At 40.5% G+C, this 26,321-nt stretch overlaps 4 protein-coding genes across 4 annotated transcripts; all 4 read left to right on the plus strand.

The window, feature by feature from the left end:
- The first annotated feature begins 4,581 nt into the window (after nucleotides 1-4,581).
- Nucleotides 4,582-8,927, plus strand: gdf10b (growth differentiation factor 10b). Its single transcript, XM_082544542.1, has 3 exons — nucleotides 4,582-5,140; nucleotides 6,449-7,359; nucleotides 7,567-8,927. The coding sequence occupies exons 1-3, from the start codon at nucleotides 4,885-4,887 to the stop codon at nucleotides 7,756-7,758; spliced, it is 1,359 nt and encodes a 452-aa protein (XP_082400668.1). The 5' UTR covers nucleotides 4,582-4,884; the 3' UTR covers nucleotides 7,759-8,927.
- Nucleotides 8,928-11,732: 2,805 nt separating this feature from the next.
- On the plus strand, nucleotides 11,733-13,775 carry gdf2 (growth differentiation factor 2; the record flags this gene model as incomplete). The annotated part of the gene is made up of 2 exons (XM_082545437.1): nucleotides 11,733-12,107; nucleotides 12,856-13,775. Exons 1-2 carry the CDS (start codon nucleotides 11,762-11,764, stop codon nucleotides 13,773-13,775), a joined length of 1,266 nt encoding a protein of 421 aa, XP_082401563.1. The 5' UTR covers nucleotides 11,733-11,761.
- A 3,518-nt stretch (nucleotides 13,776-17,293) lies between these two features.
- On the plus strand, nucleotides 17,294-22,001 carry irbpl (interphotoreceptor retinoid-binding protein like). Its single transcript, XM_082545321.1, has one exon. It carries the CDS (start codon nucleotides 17,422-17,424, stop codon nucleotides 20,200-20,202), a length of 2,781 nt encoding a protein of 926 aa, XP_082401447.1. The 5' UTR covers nucleotides 17,294-17,421; the 3' UTR covers nucleotides 20,203-22,001.
- A 393-nt stretch (nucleotides 22,002-22,394) lies between these two features.
- rbp3 (retinol binding protein 3) lies at nucleotides 22,395-25,867 on the plus strand. The gene is made up of 4 exons (XM_082545322.1): nucleotides 22,395-23,707; nucleotides 23,862-24,052; nucleotides 24,325-24,467; nucleotides 25,051-25,867. The coding sequence occupies exons 1-4, from the start codon at nucleotides 22,514-22,516 to the stop codon at nucleotides 25,383-25,385; spliced, it is 1,863 nt and encodes a 620-aa protein (XP_082401448.1). The 5' UTR covers nucleotides 22,395-22,513; the 3' UTR covers nucleotides 25,386-25,867.
- The last annotated feature ends 454 nt before the right edge of the window (nucleotides 25,868-26,321 follow it).

Consider the following 26,321-nt stretch of genomic DNA (forward strand, 5'->3'; position numbering starts at 1 on the left):
CAGATGCAGAACACTTTTCCCAAGCAACCGGTTATCAAAGTGTCAATTGCTGATCTCTTGGCCTGGGATCAGGGCTTTATCGATCAATTTTACAGCAATTGCTAGAAACCCAGAGAAACCACTTGCATCTGGTTGTAGACTTTTCCCCTAGTGCTTCTCTAGTGTATAGTCATCAATTGTTCTGTAGGCTGTAGGCATGTTCTGTAGTATGTGGCAATTGATATTTCAAGTATTATATGATTTTGTATTTTATGAAGTTTTTTCTTTATCATTTGTGTAGGAAAAATGTATCAACATTGACAATCTTATGTAAATCATATCACAGCCCTGTTTTTGGGCAGCCTTAACCGAGTTTAAGACATTATTTATACCAAAAAGAAATCATCTGACACTGACCCTGAGCAGGGTTTATATGAAAACCCATTATTAGGTTATCATTGTGTGCAAGTTTCACTGAAATCTGATCAGCACTGAAGGAGGGGTAGTGACAAGTGACTGGAGTAGTGAATTTTGGGCAGGTGAATGATGGTGCCTGTCCATGGTGCAAACTCGTCGGTTCTTTGGCCAGGTGAAAGAAAACTGATGACACTGCTGGAGTTTGTGAAAAAATATTGGACGATAAATGACTATCGACCAGATCCCTGAGCCAATGATCATGACGCATGAAATAAATAAACACCATTATCCTAAAGCAAGAATTTTCTAGATATATTGTTATCAGAATAGGGAAAGTTTCCGCTGTAGAATAAAGTGTTATTATGAAGTTCCATTAACTTAAAAAAACAAAAACCAACCAACTCTTTTCCATTTTTGGAAATGGGTTATATTTTATATTATTCATTAATCTAAGTTAAAAGCAGCAGCCAGGAGCATCTGACAAGTTTTAGCAAAAAGGGATTTATTCCCACCAATCACATCCCCCAAAAAGCAAACCTCAGGCAAACCTTTAGATGGCCTTGTAAGAAGTTCAACAGGCAACCTCACGGTGAGAAAACACGTAAAGGTTGGGGCCACCCAAAAACCACCTGATGGAAAACAGCCCTTGAACGACCAAGACTATGAGGCCAAAAGTCGGAAACGACTGTAGTCATTTTTCAAAGAAACCACAGGTCCGCTGTTTCTTTCTAACAGATTAAATGTGAATGGTGGTCTCGAATATCAGCAGCATGCACTTTGTGCCCCCATTCATCTTAACTGATCTGCTTCTTCATCAGTTTTGTGGCACTGTAACAACTTCCAGATAATACCAGGGCTACAAATCCCAGAGGGGGCAGATAGTAATCCAGCCAAGGCAAAAAAAAAAAATTTCACCTTAAGGGTTTTGATAAGTGTTTGGTCAAATTATTAATGTTTTTACCTTTTTTTTCTGATGAGGACAAACACAACTGTGCTGATCGTTTTCACAGTCACATATGCCTACTTTGAAATGGGGCACAAAAACCACAACACCACAAAAAGAAGACTCACAAGAGCAATGTTACTTTTCCAAACCCTATTATAACCAATTAGACTGCCCCACGCTGAGTGATAACATCTTTTGATTACTCTCTGGGAGGAGGCTGATACTATCTGGCTCTTTCCTTGAAGCAGCACGACCTTTTAACACGCCACTGTTTTACTGAAGGGGATCCCAGTCCCAGCAGAGTCCTTTATCTCTGATGTAGGACACAGTGGTGTCAAAGAGTGCCTTGTGATCCCTCTCAAGGACCAGCAGGAGGTATTTTAATGGATGTCTGACCCGTGGTGGTGAGAGCACGTCTCTTACAGGGAAACCATTGTGCTACAGCAGAAACACACAAAGCAGCTCTCCTTTTTTTCTGCTACTCGCTGCCTAAAAGAAACTGTCAGGCAACAAAATGACACGTGTTTCACCTTGAGACTCGGCCATCAGTCAGTGAAGCTCCTGTCTGAACACTCATCATGGTTCAGCTTTTCTAAGCTTGGAAGATCTAGCTTTAGTAATAAAGCTTCCAGAGGTATAAAAATAACATTTTTCTGATCACCCAGGGCTAACTGACTGCAGCTGAAGCGAACATATACCCACATAGCAAAATTGGTATGGCCTGGATCTGGCCCACACAATGTGCTTACACATGGCCACATACCACAAAGAATGAAGGCCCTTTGGTGGCCCAGACCTGGTTTGCCAGAGGTGGCCCACACATGGGCCAGACACAAGGCCAGTTGCAGACACGCTAGTGGTCCTGTGCTGGCCCATGTGTGGATTACCTCTGGCAAACCTGATCTGGGCCACAGAAGGGCCGTCATTCTTTGCAGTATGTGGGCCATGTGTAAGTGGTGTGCAGCCACGGCCCAGTTGTAGACACACTGCTGGCCCTGTGCTGGCCCCAGATGTCAGCCTAATGTGTACCTTAATCAAGCCATGCAATAACAACATGTGCCAAAACATGCAAAACAGTGCAAAAGTTACATGACAAAACTCTGTTCAGACAGTGAATGGACTAATTCTTATATAGCACTTTTCTACTCTCCCGGATTACTCAAAGTGCTCTATACAACATGCCACATTCTCCCAACCAAAAGCTTTCTCTTAACTGAGTGCTTCCTAACTACATACACACTCTTGACAAATGTGACTGGAGGATCCAGGGATCGAACCACTAACCTTCTGATCAATAGGTGACCTGCTCTACCTCCTAAGCTACAGCCACCCACTGGCAAAGATGAGCAAACCGTTACTAGGTTTTGGAAGTGTACACTCACAAACCTGTCAAACCTGCATTTGAAACGTTGGCTACCACAGCAGTATAGTATTGCAAATGGCATTTGGGTCTTCTAACTAAAATAGAAAAATAGGAACATAAATAGCGCCATCATTGCCAGACCTGGCCCACATCTGGTTGACATACACCCTGCCATGACACCAGTCCGTCAGAAAGTGCCAGCAGGGAAGACCTGTTTTCTATGGGCCTGGGCCACATACACCAAACCACAATCGGGCCAGATATGGCATGCCATTGCATAGACAATGCCATTTATGCCAGGCCTGACCCATATCTGGATGACATACGTCTTATCATGCCAGAAGTCAGCCAGCAGATCCGGCTTGAAACCAGATCTGGGCCAGACCTGTTTGCTATGTGGGTAAACACTAAGACAGTAGTAATATCTAATTCTGTGTTACAAGATTGTTGTTTCAAATATGTGTTTTTCATGGTTGAACAAGCAACCTGCAGTATATTAGCAACAGTGCAAGTGTTGTTTTAAAATGCAGTTTTGCTAGGATAGCTCCAACACAAGTCTTCTAGGGCACTTTATATAGTAAGGTCGAGTCCCTACAGTATTAAACAGGAAAACTCCAATACCTCTCTTTGTGAAAGCACTTGGCACCTTCTCCCTTTCGACAGATAGAAATCTGCAGCAGATCCACAGTCTTGAGGGGTGATCATCTGCCTCAAGCAGTTGTTGTTTGAAGCAAGCAAAAATCCCAAGAGGTCTTGGGGTTTTGACCCTTTTCAAGACTTTTTACCTTTTCTGTGCTGTAATGGTGGAGTCATCCAAGAAATTCCTTCAGGCAAACTTCAAAGGGAAGGAGAAATGAAGAAGGTGTTGTTGCAGCATCTTTTATTGCCTCTCCTTTGTTTGAGTATAAACTGCTTGCAAAATGGGTGATGGCTTGCAGATAGTTAGAGTACAGAAGTTAATTACATGGTCATTATTGAATTGTAATAATGGGCAATGTTTAAAGAGTGACATGGACGATATATGAATATGTTGGGATGACTTGTAAGCCAGGATCAGTGTGCGTTTGGCTTGACTGTAGAGTGCAGATGAAAACATGGACATGTATTCACGGTCTGCGCAATACAGCTGAAGGAAGTGCCTTAAAGCTGCATTCTCGCTAATGACCACCAGACCTCTAATTGCAGAAAAAGTCCAGGTTTATTTAAATCTCTGACAAAACATCCCTGCTTCTCGGTTTATTTATGACCACAGTAAACATTTTCCTGATGAGTTTATAGTTTTGATCACTAGTTCTAAGTCCCACTTAATACAGCATGATGATCATTTTTGTAAACTATTGTTTGATGGGGGTATTTTGCTTTCTTCGGTTTGTCAGTCAGATTGAGGCTGATGATGTCAGTTGTTTTTTTCAAGTTAAAGCATCAGAACTTGAGAAATCTGTCTGATGTCACAGTAACAACATGTATATGTTTTATTTACATTTTAAAGGCTTAACCAGTCCTAATGGTGACACCACAAAAGGTGTAGACCTGCAGTATACTGGTAATTCGTCCAGGGTGTGCATCACCTTTTGCCCTGTCACAGGTGGGATAGGTTCCTGATTTGGTTAAGTGGTAAAGAAAATTGATGGATGGATGAGTTTTAGTTGGATTTTCAAAGTAGTCTTCCAGTGCAGCATGATAAAACAAAATTATTATTATACTCCATCATAATTATTTTTTAAACGCCCTCATAAAACTCTCAGTGATAGCGCAGAATGGTGTTCAGCATGTAGTCCTTAGTGTTGATGCATTTTCTGTCAGAGGTCACTGTCTTAAGAAGTTTTGGATTGTGAAGCCTGTCAGTGCTCATGAGCACTTCACATAATGGGCTGCATGGCTCTCGTTGGCTGCGCGCTCTGAGGCGTCACCATCTGTCATCCTGCAGCAGCAGCGTCTGCGCGGATTTCCTCCCATTGTAGAAACAGCTGTAGACCATGAACCGTGGAGTTCGGATCTGACACGGATAACCTGGGCATTGATTTGAAGTCTGGGTGGGCAGCAAACTGGCAGGACCAGAAAGAGATTTTTACAAAAAAAAAAAACCAACTAAAAATTAATTAATTATTAAAAATAGACAAATAAAAATTTTTATTGATTGAAGATAATTTTAATAGAATCTGCTTCCACATCAGCTACGATGGAGAACCGGATTTTTTACACCCTGTGTTTACTGGCGGTCCTGGAGTCCAGCTGGAGTTACTTTCAATCTGAAGGTCTGGAAAGAGCCGTGCGTCAAGGTGCCGAAGTCTCTGCAGAGCAGCGCGTCTTTGCGCAAGAAAGCGCGAACCGGGACATGGTCACCATCAACATGTTCAAAGTGTACGAGAAATACAGTAAAGAGCCGCAGAGCCAGAAGGAAGGAAACACCGTGAGAAGTTTTAAAGCTCTTCCGAGTGAGTGACAACACCTATATTTGTTTAAATTCACCGATAAATATGTCAGAGCAGAGCCGCGCGTGGTTTTGTTTAACAAGATTTTCATGTGTAAAACTACAAAGTAAATATTCAGTTATACATTTTTATTGGATGACGTTAATTATTTGGTAAACATGTTAAAATGTTTTAGCACAAATTGAAGCAGGTTTGTTGTTGCTGATATCATAATTACTGTAGTCGAACACTAAGTCAGCGTATTAATGCAATTGGTCGATTTGCAAAAAAGGGGGGAAATTACAGAAGCAACAAAACTAATAATGTGTGGATCTGGATACCAACATGTATGTATTTATCTTTATAAAAGTGCAGTTCTCTCACTGTACGGTTAATTTCATTTTTGTTTCACCAAATATTAACTTAAAAAAAATACAGGAGGAAAAAAATGTCCAAATTAAACTTTAGTAGATAAGATAAGAGACTAAAAGATCTGAATTACTTTTAATCTTTCAAATTTTAACTTTTCATTTCTTTATCCTTAGCATCCTCAGCACAGGTGTTTTGTCAATCGCCCAGCAGACCTCGATTCCCTTTGTGCCAAACGTCTTCACCTCTGTCTATGCTGTGATTTACTGAACTGAGAAAACTTTATGTCTCAAACACTGTTGTTTCCCCAGTAGCTGTAACAGCCTAGGTGTCAGACAAGAGCCCATTATCACACTCACACACCGCATAAAGCCTCAGAGGAGCTCTTTCTGCTATAAGCATTTCCATATGTCAATGATAGACCTGCTGGTCCGACCCAATGTTTGTCTTTCAGGCTGCGGTGGAAGTGCAGGAGACAAGATTTGAACTTCAATAGTGTAGCTTTCGAGGGTGAGGTTTTTTGGTCATGCACGAGGCAGGCATTTAACCGTGCCGTGCTTAATGTTTTCCATGCTGCTGGTGCTGCTGCTTATGTCCATCAGATGTGTTGAGCAACATTTTGCGAGTGATATATTGACATTGTTACTGAGTTGAATCAAACGTGCCAGCGTGACATGATAAAGAGAAGGGGAAAGGGTCAAGGCAGCAGTGCAATCACTTCACTCGTCTTTATTGTTCATTTCAGAGAGAGGTGCTCCCTCAGGGCTGTAGCATCTGTTCAGCAAAAGATCTGTATAGCTGAGCTCATCACATCACTGTTTATGTGTGTATTTCCTGTATTCGGATCATAAAAAGCACTGTGCGCGGGATGAAAATGTTTTTCTCTCAGACATTTTGTAACCTGAAGAACTTTTTCTTGCCAAGCTTTTCATTTGTCTCCTGATTCCTTTTCATATTCCCCAGGAGTCTCACAGGGCAGAGACATGTTCCAGTTCAACCTGTCCTCAATCCAAAACGCCGAGCTCATCCTCTCCGCCTCTTTTCACTTCCTCTACAAGAGGCCCCGCCACCACCAGAGACCGGCGTGGCGTTTCCGAACGCCTCGCCACCCGTCTGGAGGCATCCAGCATCCCGATCCTGCTCATTCGCGGCTCCTCTTCTATGGGTCGTCCCTAAACTCGGCTTTTCTGACGCCTCTGGGAAACGTAACTCTGTCTCCTTTCAAGAAAAGCTCTTGGCAAACGCAGGACGTAACTGCAGTGCTGAAACATGCCAGAGATGTCAAAGAGCTTGTGGTCATGGTGGAGTTTGATATGGGATTTGGGGGGGCTCGGGTACAGCAGAGGAGCCCTCATGGCCAAGAACGCCTCTCACCAGCCAACCTGCCGTATATCTTGGTGTATGCCGACGATCGAGCTATAGATGAACCAAACAGCGTGGCCATGTCACTACAGAGGTATGGGCCTTTTCCAGCAGGGGATGACTCATCCGCCTCAACGTCAGCCTCGAGGATTCGGAGGGAGCTTCATCTACAGATCCAAACCAACGACATACCGGAGGCGCACTTCAATAACCTGAAGAACCACGAACTGTGGCAGAGCACATATTTCCCAGCAAAAGCAAAAACTGTGGTCAAAACGGGAAGAAAGCATGGCCTGGTAAGCAGCGAGGGCCTGAGCAAGCCACAAGTGCTGAGCTTTGATGAGAGGACGATGAAGAAGGCCAGGAGGAGACAGTGGAGTGAGCCCAGGGTTTGCTCCAGGCGCTACCTCAGGGTAGACTTTGCAGACATCGGCTGGAGCGAGTGGGTGTTGGCACCAAAGGCTTTTGATGCCTACTACTGCGCCGGGACCTGTGGATTCCCCATACCTAAAGTAAGACATGAAAACCTTCTTATTGTCACTCCAACCATTAGCTGATTTTTTTTAATTCAGTCAGTAGAATACTTCATTATTTTACCAAATCCACAAGTAGAAAAACTATTAAAACTATTATAAAAACATGACTTTATTTTAAGGGTTAGGAAAGTTCTCTTGTTATTTTACTAATAATCAGTCCTTTACAACTCCTTACTTCCTCAGGTGGCACGTCCTTCCAATCACGCCACTATCCAGAGCATTGTCAGAGCTGTGGGAATTGTCCCTGGTGTGCCTGAGCCATGTTGTGTTCCAGACAAAATGAGCCCCCTCAGCGTCCTTTACCTGGATCCAAGCAGGAACATGGTGCTAAAGGTTTACCCAAACATGTCTGTGGATACATGCGCCTGCCGGTAGGGCCACTGCATGAGCCGCTGGAAACTGTGATCAATGAAGATAGGAGACAATGAATACAAAGAAAGTGTAGCTTCAGCGCCTAACAGGAAGCTCGTGTCAGATGGAAGAACAGTTGTAGAGAGAAACAGTGAGAATAACTGATACATACAGAATTTTCTTCCGAGATCATGGCCTTGTTTCGTGTCTGCCAGGATTGGACATTGCCTTAAGTATTTTTCTGCTTGTCTAACAGTGTTCATAGATGCCTTTCATCCAAGTTTATTTTCTGAAAATGCTTGGGTGCCCTTAAAGAAACACGTGTTTGTATTACTTTTAATCTACAAGTTCCTGCAAGTAGATCAAGTTCCCACTGATCCTTAAAAAGCTTTTTTATTTATTTATTTGGAGCAGTTTATCAAGTTTTTTCTCTGTTTCAGTTTTTAGAAGGATGTTGTTTTACCATCACCTTGGACTCAGACTTAACTGGACTTGGTTTGGGAATCTGCTCAGACTCCTCAAAAGAGCTCAAAAAAGGCTAATCAAATGTTCTGAACTGTGGTCAAACTGATAAGAAGAACTTTGGACACAGATGCTACATGGCAGCATATTCATATTCTCTGTTACTCAGCATTTGTCATGGAAATCATTACACACGAACATTAAGTGGTACTTAGTGAGTTTAGCCCTTTATCATGCATGAGAGGTCATATCTTCTTCAAACTATATCTCAGCAACTATTTGTTTATATCTTGTATATAATGAGTGTATTTTGCCATATGGTGACTGTTAATGCATTGAAAGCAGGGTTAAGCCCGTTCACCAATCACACATAACCAATGCACTGCTGCCACCTGCTGTGCATTTTGTTCAGTTGAAAGGATGTCAAACTTGGATGACTTTCTGTACTTCCTGTGTTTATTCACCACTTCCTTTAAACACTAAAACATTATTTATCCATAAAGACATGTACAGTTTTTAATGTGTACAGTAATGAAAGTAGATTTCCACAGTAACTAAAGGAGATATTGCTAAACTGTAATCAAATATTAATGGGATGTGCTGATGTGTGCTTTAATAGACCACAGACTTGGTGTATGCTTGGTGTAAAAATAAACTGAATTGTACATACTGTCAAAAACACTTGTTAACGTAGGTTTTTATGTATTAAAGTATGTATACCTAACCATAACATGCAGTACTTTATACACACTGTACCTCTTGTCATGTAACATTAAATTTCATATATAAAGATGGAGGGAAAACATTTAAATTCCACTTTAGAGGAAGTGCAAAATTGTTCACCTTCATTTTATAAATACTTATTTCCTGAGGATGATAATGCTTGAATCATATACCTTAATAATCAGCAGATGTCAGTCCAGTTTAAAACCTACTACAGACTTTGGATGAATATGCTCTCAACACTACTAACATCATCAAATGAGGAAATATATTTTGAGGTCATGGTTTCCATGTCTCCAGTAGATTTCCAGACACTTAAAGAACCAGTGCCAAAGGGTATTTGTGCTGACCTCAGACACTTTTGTGAACTTTTCCTTTAATTTCCAACTTTGCTGATGTTTTATTCAGCAAATTGGGACATTAGGTCTGATCTGTAGGTTTACTGATTTTATTTAATTTATTTAGAAAGAGGGACAATACATATTAATGAACATTTTAACAAATGTAAATATGCCAGATTATAGCCTTGGCTAATGTCCATCTGCAGACCCTCTGGCAGGTTACAGGTTTTTGCGTTTTTTTAAATAGTGGCAGGTTAGTGCTTTTTAGTTATGAATGCTAGTCTACATGACCTGTAAATACATTTGATTAAAAAAAGTTTTGTTTTTGTTTGGTACTTTATATAAATCGATGTGATATGTGAGTCACTATTGATGATAACCACAATCCCAGCTCCAAATCCCAACCCTGCTGTCTGGAGACAAGAAAAAAGTATTTAAAAATACATTTTATTTTATTTTATCCCCTAATTGCCAATAATTGGGAGAAAAAATTTTTTTTTAAAAAGCACTTTTTGATAGCATAGTGTTACGATTAGGCTCATCACCAGTGACGACTTAAACTTCAAATTGTTAATGTAATGTATGTTTTGAAGATTCAGAGTAGCTGTCACAGGGCAGGAGTCGCTTGTATGAAGCTACAGAGAATATCACCACATAACAGAAACAAACGTAGACCTCATGGAGACTATTAAGGTCTTTAATCTAACTGTTTTTATTGCCTAAAAATGTTTTTATTCAGGTTGGAGACTGATTTGCTACCTGATGAGAAAAGAATCTGGAACAAACATGCAGCATACTGACAAATGCCTTGAAAACAAAGCTTGGGCCAAAACATATTGCTGGTATGACACATGATCAAGTCCTCACTACCCTAAAACATTTTTATTATTTCTCTTTTCTTTTCACAAGTTCATCCAACTGATCAGGTTTAGATCATATTAAAGTTTTCTCATCGTGTTTGTTTTCCTTCTGCATGCCTACACTGTTTGCTGTACCCATGCCAGTACATTTGCTCCTCGTCTTTCATCACTGATGGACTCCATAGAGCAGACCTCTTTAGACCATGAAAGGGCCACAGCGAAACCATTTTATGAAACCCAGTGTGAACCAAGTAATAAGAGACTGAATAATTGAGAAGAAGAAGAAGAAAGAAATTCCACTATAGGTCGGATGTAAGCCAACGTCCCCAGACTCACTGGCTTGTGGTTTGGGCTCAACCAGTTCGTCAACATTCTTCCATATGCTGCTTTGCGTCTGGTTCTTCTTCGCACAGAAGAAGTGCACAACAAGAGATACAGTCACACACTTTTTTAAGATTAGTCCACAACATATAGAACTTGCCTGATATGCAATCTCTTATTTTATTTTTGTATTAGCTGTACTTTTACAGTAATGCATTACTGCTATTAAATTGCTCCAAAACTTCACATAGGGTCACATCTCATTGTTAGTTTCTTTCATTTTATGGAAGAGTTTCCATTGAGACAAGAAACTCAACATAAATACATTTTGAAATCAAACACAGATTATATTATTAATATTTTATCAGTATAAATATGATTGTAGCATATATGTCTACATACTCTATCACCTCCTTAATGTTGGGACAATCTGAATGAAACAAACACAATCACACATACAGTGATTATTAATATCTATATGTTTAAAAAGAAACATCAATCCAAATTCTTTGGCTTTTCGTGTATATTAAGTTAATTTCATCATCCCCCTGTGAATAGGATGTTATGCTCTCCATTGTGTTGCCTGTACATAACTTAATCACCAAAATGTGTATCCTCAGTGGACTCTGTGGGACTAGCAAAAGTTTAACATGAGTATAATGGTTGTAAATAATGGGATTATTAGGTCATTGTAAAGAACTTTTGCATTTGCAAAAACAAGTAGTGTTTGAGCAATGGGCTAGAAAACTGATGCCAGAGATGTGAAATGTGAAATATGCACACTGATAGGATTGGTTGGATCCTGCTGTCTAATTAGAAATTTCTTGACATTTTGACCACAGCACTGAAACCACGAGAGCTACAATGCTAATCTAGCTACAGATTTTAACAAGCAAGGCTGTTACGCCTTCAAGCTGACATTTTATCACTTTTTCTTTCTTTTCTTTTTCTTTTGGCTGGTTTCGTTATGAAGCCACATCCGAGTTGGGGAAAGTAATTTTATAAATGTCTGTTTTTCAGTAACCTCGCAATTTCCAGTACCCCCTTCATTATCCCTGTCAACTGTTTACAGTGTCTTCATTAGCAGACACCCCTCTAATGATAACAAAGCTTTAAAGAAGGCATCGGCTGCAGTGATAAGCATGGCCAAGCTACTATTTTAGTTGACACAAGTCCCCCTGTTTACTCTGGGAGCATGGGAGCGGACACCAGGAGTCTGATATGTGTACTGAGAATTGCCATTTTCAAAATTTGCCACAGCAAAGTCTGTTTTCGAGCAGGGGAGACGGTGAAGTTCTCACCAGTTTAGTCACATTCAAAATGCAGCTCTCCAGAAGCTCCCTGTTCCAGGTGTGTTTAAGTCTGGTGGCTACCATTGGTTCCTGCCACTGTAAACCTATCAACAATGACATCAGAAGGAACATGGAGGAACTCTACTCTCAGCTCTCAGAGGACCTTCTGGAAGAGGAAGAGACAGATTCGAGGATGGAGAACCTCCTGGGAACCATGAAGGAGGGTTTTCTGAGACAGCTCAACTTGTCAGATGTTCCTCAGGAGCACAGCAAGATCATCCCCCCTCAGTTCATGATGGAACTGTACAACAAGTATGCCTCGGACACCTCGGCAGCCCCTCAGTCTGATGTCATACGAAGCTTCACTGTGCAAGGTATCTGAATTGGATTTAACTGGACACAGCAAAAGTACACTCTGAGTTACATGTAGCTGATGGCAGAGGGACATTCATGGATCATGAAAATGAGTCTTGTTTATTCCAGTATTCCAAATCAAGAACCATATCTGGAAAAGCCACCTTGAGAAATGCACATTTGTGTTATATCTGGTTTAGATCTTTGCAGCTAACACAGGTAATACAGGTTTCCCTCTTCAGAGCTACAACTAGCTGATAAACCCACATTGCTATTTTTTTTGTTGTTTCTTGAAATGTTCAGCTGGGGTAATATTAACATTTCCTAGCATATATGAGCTGAAACTTCTTAGAAATAGAGAAATATTTACTTCTAAGCCCTCATCAGTGGCTTTCCCTTTGCTATTACATGATTTTATATATTCTGGTGAAGATGCAGGATGTAAAGTACCAACGAAAGTATCCCCAGATGATTTCCTTTGATTGATTAGCCAATGAGAACTACACATCAGTTTCTGTATTATGGTTACTGCCTGTGTGGTCTTTGGATCTCTAGTGGTCGTGAACTGTTTTTGGTCTCGACAGACAGATATCGAATCTATCAAATAACATAATATTGTCAATGTTAGGGTACTATTTCGGCAGAAAATGAAATAAGACTCGGATTTCACTTCTGACTGTAATAGGTACACAGTCCGTGGCCGACCATGACAATCCCTGCTGCTGTTTCAGATGTATCAGTGATCAGGGTGTTTTTTCTCTTTGACAGATTTTACTCTCTCTATGACGAATGGGACAAAGTCAAAGTACAGGCTGCAGTTCAACATCAGCATCCCCAGCCATGAAAAGATCACAACTGCTGAGCTGCAGCTTTTCTTCTTCCCAAACTTCAGGCCAAGAGTCACCTCCCACAGTTTCAAGATCATGGTTAAAGTCTACGAAGTCGATACGAACAATTTCACATCCTCGGCCCAACTGCTGGTGGGCAAAGAGGTGGCAGGCTCTCAGAGCACATGGACAACGTTTGATGTGACCACGGCTATTCAGAGCTGGATCAAGTCAGGCCCTGCACCAACTGTTTTTGACGTAGCGGTGGATATGAAAGATTGTGGGGATTCTAGAAGCGGGGCGGCAGGGGCCAGCTGTTTAAACATGAGCGTGTCCGTCGGCGATAATACCTCTGCGGCTTTGATTGTCTTCTCAAATGACCTCAGTAACAAGAGGAGGGAGATGAAGAAGGAACTAAGAGAGATGATCCTTCATGAAGAAGAAACCATCCTACATTCAGGGGCTGACTGGAACAGAGGATATCAGCTACCAAACGAGATCCCTGATTCTCAGCACCCACAGAGAACAAAAAGACGAGCACCGAGGGAATACTGCCGGCGGACCTCGCTCAAGGTCAACTTTAAAGACATTGGCTGGGACAGCTGGATCGTGGCGCCTCGGGAATATGATGCCTTTGAATGTCGCGGCCAGTGTTACCATCCACTGACGGATGAGTCATCTCCATCAAAACACGCCCTTATCCAGACGCTGATGAACATCAGGGACCCCAAGAAGGCCAACATGGCATGCTGCGTCCCAATCCAACTTGACCCCATCACAGTCATGTATCAGGAGAATGGGCGCATCACTATAAGATATCTGTATGAAGAGATGAAGGTAGCAGAGTGTGGCTGCAGGTAGTTTGCCCTTACCCTAGCAAAGGTAATGATCATCCTAAATTTAAATTTTATTCCATTTAGTTCAATGTTCAAGGATAACAGGTCATATGGCAACTTTCATGCCCTGTATTGGTCCAAAAGGTTGTAAAATATTCCAGAGTTTTTTGTTTTGTTTTGTTTTTTAAAGTCTTTTCTATTAATTCTACTGATTTTTTTTAGTGATCTGTTGATTCAACTGATATATGCACATGACTTATATGTAGAAAAAAGTTCAGTAGCAAACTATGGCTTCATGTGGGAGTTAAACGCCACCCTCCCTCGTGAAAGTTCATAATAAACGCGCACCACCTGTATTTAGCTTTAAGTTCTCCATATTATTTTATTTTTACTGTGAAAAAAGCTGTGATTAGCTCTTCTAGACTAGAAGGGGTATTTCTAATCTATCATTGTGGACTAGAATTCTCTACAGCGTGAAAAGAGATGTCATACAAGATGTTGATTGTGCTAAAAAATATCTCCCATCCCTAGGTTCAATTTTAGGTGAAGCTAGGAAGAAGCTAAACTTCAAGATAAGAACTTTTCTAGCAAATATTCTAAATAAATGAATACTAAGGAATAAAGAATTGCTCTAAACTATGCACCTATTTTTTGTCAGAAGTAAGGTACTATGCATAATTGATGAAAAAAAAAACTGGCAATCACTTAAATTAATACCCCAATGCTAACAGCATGACAGACTTGCTGCTTTTGAGAGTTCATTGTAAGATATGCGTGACGGTTTGTCAGACCAACAGAATAGTGGAAGAGCAAAGGAAAGGGACACATTTTGCATTTATTGTATTTAATTCTCATTATGTGTACAGTAAAGGTTTTCCCTGTATGTGTGGAGTACATAATAAAAAGCATGTAAAAAGCAAAGTTAAACGAGTTTACTATTACAGGTAAAATAGGTATAATTATTGTTTGTAATAAGCTGGTGAAACATAAATTCACATATAATCACTGCTCATTTGCTGATATAACACATCTGTATATTGATATTGTAAGTATAAATTATTTATATTGATATATATCTGGTATTAGTCTGTAAATTATTAACATTACATTCATTGACAGCATAAACATGCCCACCATGGGCTACTACAGAGGGGCAGAAGTCAAAAATTGATAGGTGTGTATCTGTACTTATGATCCCTGAGAGAAAGAAATTACAGAAAAATGTATATTTAAAAGAAATAATAATTATTAGAATATTTGCTCTCAGTGTGCAGATTTTTACTCTCCTATATGTAGCATGATGTCATCATTTTGTTTCTAAGGCATTCCAACCCTGAAATTAATAAAAAATTCTTGGGCTCTTCTCAGCCAGAAGTCTCCTTTTTGACTTACTCACCTCCTCACCTGTTATTGATATTTATGGCCAATAAATGAAATGCTGTGAGTGTCAACAGGCCACAGTTTGTCCACTAGAGGGCACTCTGCCACTTCCCTTTTGGCAACATCCGTGAGTCTGGAAAACCACAAGCACATTAACCAGCTGACCTGACCATAGCTGTCCAGAGCATGAATTAATTAATATGTTCCTAAAACAACTGTAAACAAATACATATAACAAATCAGGGAAATCTGTCTTTTACATGCATATGAAAGGAAAAAACAGCCAAAATATCAGATTTTTAATCATTAAATATCACCGTTGCTCCTAAAAATCCGATATCAATTGGACTCAAAACACAAGATACAGTTGGGGAGACTGGCTGATCCACAAAGACAATTATTCATTAGGTACTGAAACAGCTGCTATACAGTGGAAGACTAATAAGATGATTAGAGGCAGGTGATGAAATAAGAAATACCACAGTTATTCACATTGTGCAATGCTGACTTTTTATTGCACAGAGTAATAGCGTTACAAAAAAGCCTGTATAACGTCTCCATGAATGCTATTTTCCAAAAGTCCACAAATTATAGAAAACAACAAAGAGAAAGAGAAAGTGAGGTTCTACATTTTAATGTAATCGTGGAAAAATGACTGTATAAACTAATGACTATGTGGAAAAAACAATTAGTTATCCCCCTTACACACACTCATCATACAGTAATCTATACTGTCAGCTGTGTAAATATTAAATGTCAGTGACATAGTCTTATCTGAGTTTGACCCACCATGTTGAAATCAATGAGGGGACAAGTTTGTGCAAACACTTCCATGTCCTGTAGCACTAAACTGATCTTGTTTTAAAATAACATCAGTGTCGGGGTCAGAATTCCTGTTTCCTGAGAACCAAGGAAAAAGCTCCATTAGTTTTTTGCTTCATAACAGTGTGTTCCTTCAATCACCAACAGCATGGGACAACAGAGCCTTTAAGTCTCTGCTTCTACTGTTTAATATTATCATTTAAAAACAGCGATTAGAACAGCCACGAAAGGCAACATGAAATGGACACTGATGATTCTTGTGTTTGTTCATTCCTGAATGTGTGTTGGGAACTCAGCTCTAAATCTTGCTGACATTAATACGTTTTGTTGCGTGACTATCACAGCTAACATCTTAACTCTTACGCCACTTCATTTCTACAGTCTACTTTCTGAATCAGTTCTGAATCAATGTTAACCCTTAGGTATTTTATTATCAGCGAAAATGATATAATCTGTTCTTTTATTTGACACAAAGTGACAACATCAGGAAGTATTCAGTGTTTCGAAGTTCTCGATAAGCACCCTGGGAATTGGATGAGACTGGAATTTGTTATGTAAGGTATGAGGCCGTAATAAAGGCTAAGACGTTAAGATTAGCAAGTCTAGTATTTGGAATAAGCTCATGTCTGGCACTATTAGTTGTGAGCTGGTCTTATGATGTCTTGCTGTTTAAATCTGAGTAAACGATGGAAAGTTACCAGCTATCAATTTTCTATTATATCCAAACTTGTCCTTGTTGTGAAAATAAGGCATTCAATAGACATAAAAACTTTCCACTCAACTGTTTGTTCCTTAATTCAAAGTGTGGGTGTTACACACACTTTGAATTAAGGAACTTGTTACCCAGTTCTTATCCTGGATGTGTTTTAAGAAGGCTTTGTCTGTAAACTGTGTAATCATGTCACCAGTGAAATGACCCAGACATGACCCACTAAAGCTACCAACAGCACCAAAATACACCACCATCAGCTTTCGTAACAGGCAAGGAAGAAAGAGGTAAAAAGGAGTGGGAGTGTTTCAGTTGGGGCTTTGGCACAAATCAGTGCAGCCTCATTTATCACCTTTTTAGTACTGAGTATTCCACGGGGAGAATTTGGTAAATGATGCAGACTGTAATAGAAAAATAAGTAGAAAAATAATAAACAGTAAACTGTCTTTCAGTTACAAGTGTTAAAACTAGAGGTACCAGAACCCAAACCTCTATTACATTTGTGTCAAAAACAGTGAGAAACTGTACCTCCCATTTATCATTTTTCATTCTGTCTGCTATCGTCTGCAGGCTGAAGCACTACATATAATGCGATTAAAGGTTTATTGTAGACAAAAGCCTCTTATGTTGATGTTGCTGCCCGAAAAACCTTTGACAATGACATATTCCTTCCAGTGAAATCCACAGTCTCTGAACACAAATCAACTAACACAACCCAGAAAAAGCAAAGACGGAGGTGGTTCTCTTTCTATCAGCGTTGATGAAGATATTAGAGATGGCGCATACGACAGTGCCACTTCTGTTGATGTTTTTTCTATCTACTCTATCCAGCAACTCGTCATTCCAGCCTGCTCTAGTATTAGAAATGGCCAAGATTCTTTTGGAAAACTACTGCTTCCCTGAGAACCTGGTTGGGATGCAAGAGGCCATCCAACAAGCTATCAACAGTGGAGAAATCCTGCAGATTTCAGATAGGAAGACCCTGGCAACTGTGCTCACAGCTGGAGTACAAGGAGCATTGAATGATCCTCGGTTGACCATTTCCTATGAGCCTAATTTTGTCCCAGTGATGCCACCAACTCTGTCATCTCTTCCAAAAGAACAGCTGATCCGGCTGGTGAAAAGCTCTGTCAAGGCGGATATCTTGGAAAACAATGTTGGCTATCTACGGATAGATCGGATCATTGGGGAGGAAACAGCAGTAAAGTTTGGCTCGCAGCTCATGGGAAATATCTGGGATAATATTGCTCACACATCCTCACTAATCTTTGACCTAAGGTACAGCACAGCTGGAGAGCTCTCTGGAGTTCCTTTTATTATCTCCTATTTCTCAGACCCTGAATCCGTTATTCATATTGACACTGTATATGACAGGCCTTCAAATTCAACCAGGGAACTATGGACCATCCCATCTATAGTGGGGGAAAGGTATGGAAAGAAAAAAGATGTCATTATTTTGACCAGTAGATCCACAACGGGGGCTGCTGAGGCAGTGGCGTATGCTCTAAAAAACCTAAGGAGGGCCACCACAGTTGGAGAAAAGTCTGCTGGTGGGTCGGTGAAAGTCCAAAAAATAAGGATTGCTCAGTCGAAGTTCTACATAACAGTTCCTGTGGCAAGATCTGTCAGTCCAATTACAGGTCAGAGCTGGGAGGTCACTGGTGTTTCTCCAAATGTCCACATCATTGCCAAGGACGCTGTTGCAAAAGCCAAATCACTTCTGGCTATAAGGAATTCTATTCCAAAAGTTGTCCAAAGAATCTCTGACAAAATCGACCGGTTCTACACGTTTACTGAAAGAGTTCCAGCTCTTCTTCAATTCTTGGAATCTACAGACTTCGTGTCTGTCATATCTGAAGAGGGTCTAGCAATCAGACTCAACCAAGTGCTCCAGACTGTGTCTGAAGATCCCAGACTGACAATCAAATACATGCCAGAATATGCAGCCAATGTAGAGGAAGGCCATGAACATGAGAAAGTTCCAGACGAACCTGGACTATTAACGGAATACATTGATACATTGCTCAAAGTGGAAATTCTCCCAGGCAACACTGGTTATGTCCGCTTTGACAGGTTTGTCAAGTCATCTGCTGAATTAGAAGAGGTCATGGCTAAAAAGGTATGGGTACCCCTCAAAGATACTGCTAACTTGATTATTGATTTGCGCTATAACACCGGTGGATCCTCTACCTCTCTAGCCATTATTTTGTCTTATCTACAGGACACATCACAGAAGCAACACTTTTTTACAATATATGACCAAACTCAGAATAGTACAACAGAACACAACACTTTGCCTAAAATTACAGGACCAGCGTATGGCTCAAAGCGGGAGATTTACGTGTTAACCAGTTATTACACAGCAAGTGTTGGCGAAGAGTTTGCTTATCTGATACAGTCATTACATCGTGGCACAGTCATTGGGGAAATAACATCTGGTACCCTGATGCACTCAAAGACCTTTAAAATAGAGGGGACCAATATTGCCATCACTGTTCCTTTCATAAACTTTATCGACAACAACGGAGAATTCTGGCTGGGAGGTGGGGTGGTACCTGATGCCATTGTGCTTGCTGAAGAAGCAGTGGACCATGTTCATGAGATTGCTGAATTTCACAAAGGACTAAATTCCCTCATACAAGGAGCTGGAGATTTGTTAGAAGATCACTACGCAATCCATGAAGTCGCGCTAAAGGTTAGCAAGGTGCTGGTAAGTAAATGGGCTGACGGATTATACCGCTCGGTGGTTGACTTTGAGTCTTTGGCATCACAGCTGACAGCAGATCTCCAAGAGACTTCAGGTGATCACCGACTGCATGTTTTCCACTGTGAGGTTGAGCCTGAGTCACTTCATGAACTCTCAAAGATTCCTACAGCAGAGGAAGTGGGCTATATAATTGATGCTCTTTTTAAAATTGAGCTTCTACCAGGTAACATTGGCTATTTAAGGTTTGATATGATGGCAGACATAGAAGTGGTAAAAGCCATCGGGCCGCATCTCATAAAATCTGTTTGGAGCAAGATAATAAATACAGATGCCCTCATAATTGATATGAGGTACAACAGTGGTGGTTATTCAACCGCGATTCCACTTTTGTGTAGTTATTTCTTTGATGCAGAACCTCTACACCATCTTTACTCTGTTTTTGACCGAACAACAACCACAATGACAGAAGTCATGACAATTCCACAGGTGAGAGGTCAAAGATACGGATCCTCCAAGGAACTATTCATCTTGACCAGTCATATGACTGGGTCAGCAGCCGAAGTATTCACTTGCACAATGAAGGACCTAAATCGGGCCACAATTGTTGGCGAGCCAACAACTGGTGGGTCTTTATCAAGTAGAACCTATCAGATCAGAGACACTGTCCTGTATGCCTCCATTCCTAACCAAGCTGTTTTTAGTGCCATCACTGGAAAAATGTGGAGCTTTTCGGGGGTTGAGCCCCATATTGCTGTCCAGGCAAATGAGGCTCTATCTGTAGCTCAGAAAATCCTAGAGTCAAGGTTGCTGAAGAGAGTGCAAGGTAAACAATAAAAATGCGACTAAAATGACTAGTTAATTAGTTTTTCTGCTTAGGCACCACTTCAATGTAAATGTGTGTGTTGTTGTGTTCCATATGTAGCATGTGTGGCCTTGTAATTAGATGTTTTGTTTTTTATTTAATTTCTTTGGCTCTGACAGCAAAGTGCAGGGATGGCTCAATAGGTAGAGTGTTTGCCCCATGCACGCAAGGTTGCAGGTTCAAATCCACCAAATGGTCTCCACACACTCCTCCTCGGTTGCTAGATTGGTAGCTACCCACTGAATGAATGGGCATGCTCGCTCACTGAGCTAAACTGGCACCTAAAGTAATTTTATTTTAAGTCATGGGTGTCAAACTCATTTTAGTCAATGGGTACTTTCCTCAGATTGATTTTAGATCCAAAATTGTGGGTCAACTCAATGAAGACAGTGGTTTTAGAGAATCTTGAAACTCATGGGGACCTTGATACTTTCAAAAGAACTGTCTGTGTTTCCAGCACTTTTCCCTATGTTCCCACAGATGCAGGCACCTGTTGGTCTTTAAAACAGTCAATAAGTAAAATAGCATAGGAGTGATCTTATATGCAGCACAAAAGGATCAGAGATCATTCAGAGGTCAGATCTTGCAAGAACAAGCAACTGCAATATAACAGAACAGTCTAAAGATCAAAAAGGGGTAAAGAAACAAGTATATGCTGGAAAGCTTCACATTTAGCACACCGTTCATTTACAAAACTGATGAACAGATTTGTCTCAGTTTCTCAACATTTCTTCAGCTCACTTTTATTACATGCATTGAAAATCACTGGATTTTTAAAGATCCAGCCCTCAAATAATATTACAGTACACTACAATAAAACTATAATAAAATTAAACTTTTTCCATACATTTTCACTCCTGTTCAGTTAAGCTTGCTTAATCACAAGAAGATTTTATTTAAAAATTAGAAACTTTAATTAATTCTCTGCTGTTTTCACAATTGATATTGCAAAGATATTCAGTGGGACAGAGTTGACCAAATGGTATGTTTGACACCCTGATTTAAAGGCAGTGTTTTTTAGTAGTTTAACAAAGAAGGTCTTCTATTATACCAAACTGTCATCAGTTGTTGGTTTGTTTTATATTTTTTTGGCATTAGGCTTCACGTAATCTAGTCTTTTTACTTTTTTCGAAGGCCTTTCTACAGGAACTCAACTTCACTTCAATATGAAATTTTAAGCTCCAAGAGCACTTGCTTGTTATTCCATTTAGAGAGACTTTGAGTAACTAAGTAGCATGAATTAGTATTTGATCTTATTACAGAAGGGAATGTATAAGCTGTGGACATTTTAACTGTGAAAAGCATGTGATAGTTGATGATTCCTTTACAATACATTTGCCCCATTTAAGTGTGAATATTGTGTAAGTAAAACAACTTCCAGTTATTCATAATATAGGAAAGGTTTTCGTATTTTTTCTTTCTTCTTTACTTGTTTTCTCTGTGTTACTCTTTAAAATTATCACATTTTAAATTATATGTAAAATAATGTGGATATTCTTTCGACCCTGTCACGTGAAATCCCTTTTTGTTTTTTGTTTGAGTTTGCCTACTTGTTTTAGTGTACTTTTGCTTAGTTTACTGTAATAATGCTCTATTTTCTATTTTTATTTTTTTGTTTTGGTCTTTAACAAAAGAACAGTCCAGCAGAGGGAGCAAGTACCAAGCAAACAAACCTAAACCAGATCTCCCTCTTTAGTTTTCATTTGTGATGCTTTGCTGTTAAATGTGTATAATTTCTAAAAATAATAAAGACTTAGGTGTTTCTCAGTTATTGATGGAACATTATTGATGGTGTATTCGGCATTTGCTGGGTTTTTAATGTTTTTACAGTTATTCTCCATTTCCATTGTTTTCCTTCTTCAAATATTATGTAAGATTTAAGATATAATGTTGACCCCCATTTGTATATTGTATTTGCAGGTAGTGACTTCCCCAGGTCATATCTTCACTACCCTTAATGCCTTTATCAATTATAAAACTGACCTTATTTGACACAGGAACCTTTCACTCCAGGATACATTGCGTAACTCTAGCACCAGTATCTTTAGCAGCACCTTGTATTACTACATCTACTTAGCTAGGTTGTTATTACCTTGCAGAAGCACTCAGGATAATGCGATTAGAGGTTTAATGTGGGATAAATCCTCTTATGAGTGTACTAACCAGAAACCTTGCAGCCAAAACAGTGCCATTTGACAGAAGACCTCTTTGGGGAAAGAGGTTTGGTTCAACAACGTGCGTTTTGTGTCTGCTCGCTTTTTTGTCAGGCTGAACTGGCAAAAAATGGCAAAGACTCTCGTTCTGGTTGCATCTCTGCTAATTTTGGGAAATGTTTTCTTTAGCCATGCCTCCTTTTCCCCCAGTGTCATCGTAGACATAGCAACAATCATCTTGAACAATTACTGCTCACCAGAGAAGCTGGTGGGGATGAAGGAGGCAATCGAAGCAGCCAGCAGCAACACGGGTATTCTCAACATGCCAGATGCCGAAACTCTGGCGAATGTCCTCAGCAGTGGGGTTCAGCACACAGTCAGTGACCCACGCCTGAAGGTCTCCTATGAGCCAAACTACGCTCCTGCAGTTCCCCCAAAGTTGCCTCCCCTGCCCCCTGAGCAGCTCATCGCAGTCATCCAGAACTCCATGAAGCTTGATATCCTGGAGGGCAACATTGGCTATCTGAGGATTGATCACATCCTTGGAGAAGAGGCAGCTGAAAAGGTTGGTCCTTTGCTTCTAGACCTTGTCTGGAGTAAAATCTTGCCTACATCTGCCCTGATCTTTGACTTGCGCTACACTGGCAGTGGGGAAGTCACTGGGATCCCCTACATTGTGTCTTACTTCACCGAAGCTGAGCCTCTGATTCACATTGACAGCATTTATGACCGTCCCTCGAACACCACCACTCCATTTTTTACTATGCCGGATCTGCTTGGGCAGAGATATGGTGCAACTAAATCCATCATTGTCCTAACCAGCAAAAACACCAAGGGCATTGCCGAAGATGTTGCCTACTGTCTTCAGAATCTGAAAAGGGCCACCATTGTTGGTGAGAAGACAGCGGGAGGCTCGGTGAAAACTGATAAATTTAAAGCTGGTGATTCTGACTTCTATGTCACTGTACCAACTGCTAAGTCTATCAACCCCGTTACTGGCTCCACTTGGGAGGTCACAGGTGTCACCCCAGATGTGGAGGTAAATGCTGAGGATGCCCTTGCTACCGCTATCAAGATCATCAACCTCCGTGCCCAAGTTCCAGCAATCATTGAGGGATCAGCAACCCTGATCGCTGACAACTATGCCTTTGAAAATATTGGGTCAGATGTTGCAGCAAAGCTCAAAGAGCAGCTGGAAAGTGGCACGTACAATATGGTTGTCTCCAAGCAGAGTTTGGAATGGAAGTTGTCTGCTGATCTGCAGACCCTTTCTGGGGACAAGAGCCTGAAGACCACCAGCAACACTCCAGCCCTACCACCTATGGTAAGACACTCAGACTTGAGGTTGTTATTTTGTTTCAGTTTGATGGACAAAAGTTCCTGTTAAGCAAATGAACTGGTGAGCTATTTAAAATATAATGCAAAATATTGGTCACAATTATGATACATGTTAAGTTGGTGCCTGTTGATTTCCACAGGATTATACCCCAGAAATGTACATTGAACTGATCAAAGTCTCCTTCCATACTGACGTATTTGAAAACAACATCGGCTATCTGCGTTTTGACATGTTTGGAGACTTTGAGGAGGTGAAGCCTATTGCCCAGGTTATTGTTGAACATGTCTGGAACAAAGTTCTCAACACTAATGCTTTGATCGTTGACCTCAGGTGAGTAATATTACTCGACGTGACAGTCCAAGTTTCTATTAAAAACGTTCCTTGTGTCTACATCAGTCATTAAAGCTGCTATAGCTCAACAGTCTAGCTCTTAATAAAGTGCATTTGATCATTATTGAAGAATGTAGAATGCTTTTTCCTCAAATCGTCAGGTTGATGTCCAGAGATAGCCTAATGTGGGTTGACATCCATCAATAAAAAGAAATCACAAATGACCATTAAATTTAACTAAGAATCAAACCTTTCCATGAATGAATTTGCAGGAACAATCTTGGGGGGCCAACAACAGCTATCGCAGGCTTCTGTTCCTACTTTTTTGACGCGGACAAGCAGATTGTGTTGGACAAGCTTTACGACAGATCATCTGGAACCATCACAGAGCTCCAAACTCTGCAGGAACTCACCGGTAGTTAAAAAAAAAATCCAGTCTGTGTATTTTTTTGAATATGTGCAATAGATTTCAGTAGAAGACAGATGTTTCAATAAGAATCTGGTAAAGATTCAAAACCAGAGCTGAAACGAGACGTTCATCTGGTATCCAGAAACTTGTCTCCAAATTGTTCCCATTGCTTCATATATATATATTATTTATATATTCATTTATTTATATATATATTTATATTTGCAAGTCTGATGAAACAGTGATACGCAGATTTATGAACAGACAAAAAGGCACCTTTGCTTTTTAATACGAACAGACCAGCTGGCCCTGTGCTGGAGGTTGTAATGCTTTCTGAATTTAATACCAGTCTTTCAAAGTTATCTGCAGGGCAGCTGTAGTTAGAATATATCAAACTATTTTCTCATCTGTACCCTCACCTGGAACCCCACGATATAATCCAGCCTCTCTGGCATACAGTTATCCATATCCCTTTTCTACCAGCTTGTTATCATGCTCAAACTTAATCCTTTCCATTATTCAGAAATAACTTACTTCCCTTGTTTACTTGACTTTCAGCCATATCTCTATCTACCTTTCTCCTATTCAGGTGTACGGTATGGCTCCAAGAAAAGCGTAATCATCCTGACCAGTGGAGCTACTGCTGGTGCTGCAGAAGAGTTTGTTTACATCATGAAGAAGCTGGGCCGCGCCATGATCATTGGCGAAACTACAGCTGGGGCGTCCCACCCACCCAAGACCTTCCAGGTCGGCGAGACCGATATCTTCCTCAGCATCCCCACTGTTCACTCCGACAATTCTGCAGGGCCAGCCTGGGAGGGAGCCGGCATTGCACCTCACATTCCCGTCCCAGCTGATGCTGCCCTCGACACCGCCAAAGGCATATTCAACAAGCACCTCGCAGTTAAAGAAACCAAGTCCTGAACAAAGTCATGGGGGACACAATCACCTCTTTGTTTTGGCAGCCAAATAATCTCAAGAGTCTAGACTTGTTTAAGAAGTGAACAACGTAGGTTTTATGTAAAAAATAAAGTATAATCTGTTGCTCATAACTAAGCCTTTTTAGTCTGTTCTTAAAGTAGAGGAAAGTTTTCTGTAGTTTTCATTTCTGTCAAATATTACTGTGCTGAGGTGGTTGAGAATGAATGGCTCTCAAAAGCCTATGCAGTTCTTTGTGAAGTTAGTGTTTGTCAAAGACGTCTGGAAAAAACATCAACAAAACTTTGCAAAATTATAATTAGGAGCTCTGTATAATAATCAATTTGTTACTCTGATGAAGAAACTATCACATGTGATGTTCTTACTGTGGATACAACATGCATCGTTTTTCCACTATGTAGTGAACTTCGTGCCATGTGAACATTTCTGGGTTTTATCAGACACAATAAAAAACAAACTGAAATATATGACGGAGAGTGTTGTGCTCATTTTTTAAAGCATGGTAAAATGGTAAATGGCCTGTATTTATATAGCGCTTTTCTAGTCCCTAAGGACCCCAAAGCGCTTTACATATCCAGTCATCCACCCATTCACACACTGGTGATAGCAAGCTACATTGTAGCCACAGCCACCCTGGGGCGCACTGACAGAGGCGAGGCTGCCGGACACTGGCGCCACCAGGCCCTCTGACCACCACCAGTAGGCAAACATGGGGTGAAGTGTCTTGCCCAAGGACACAACGACCGAGACTGTCCAAGCTGGGGCTCGAACCGGCAACCTTCCGATTACAAGGCGAACTCCCAACTCTTGAGCCACGATCGCCCCTTGGATAGCATGACATAAGATAAAATGTTTTTTCATCACTACAAAAGTTATTTCATTATTTTAACAGTATATTTGGTTTATTTTCGTATAAAATGC

This window comes from Aulonocara stuartgranti (assembly GCF_965226115.1).
Source record: "Aulonocara stuartgranti genome assembly, chromosome: 8".
NCBI lineage: Eukaryota > Metazoa > Chordata > Actinopteri > Cichliformes > Cichlidae > Aulonocara > Aulonocara stuartgranti.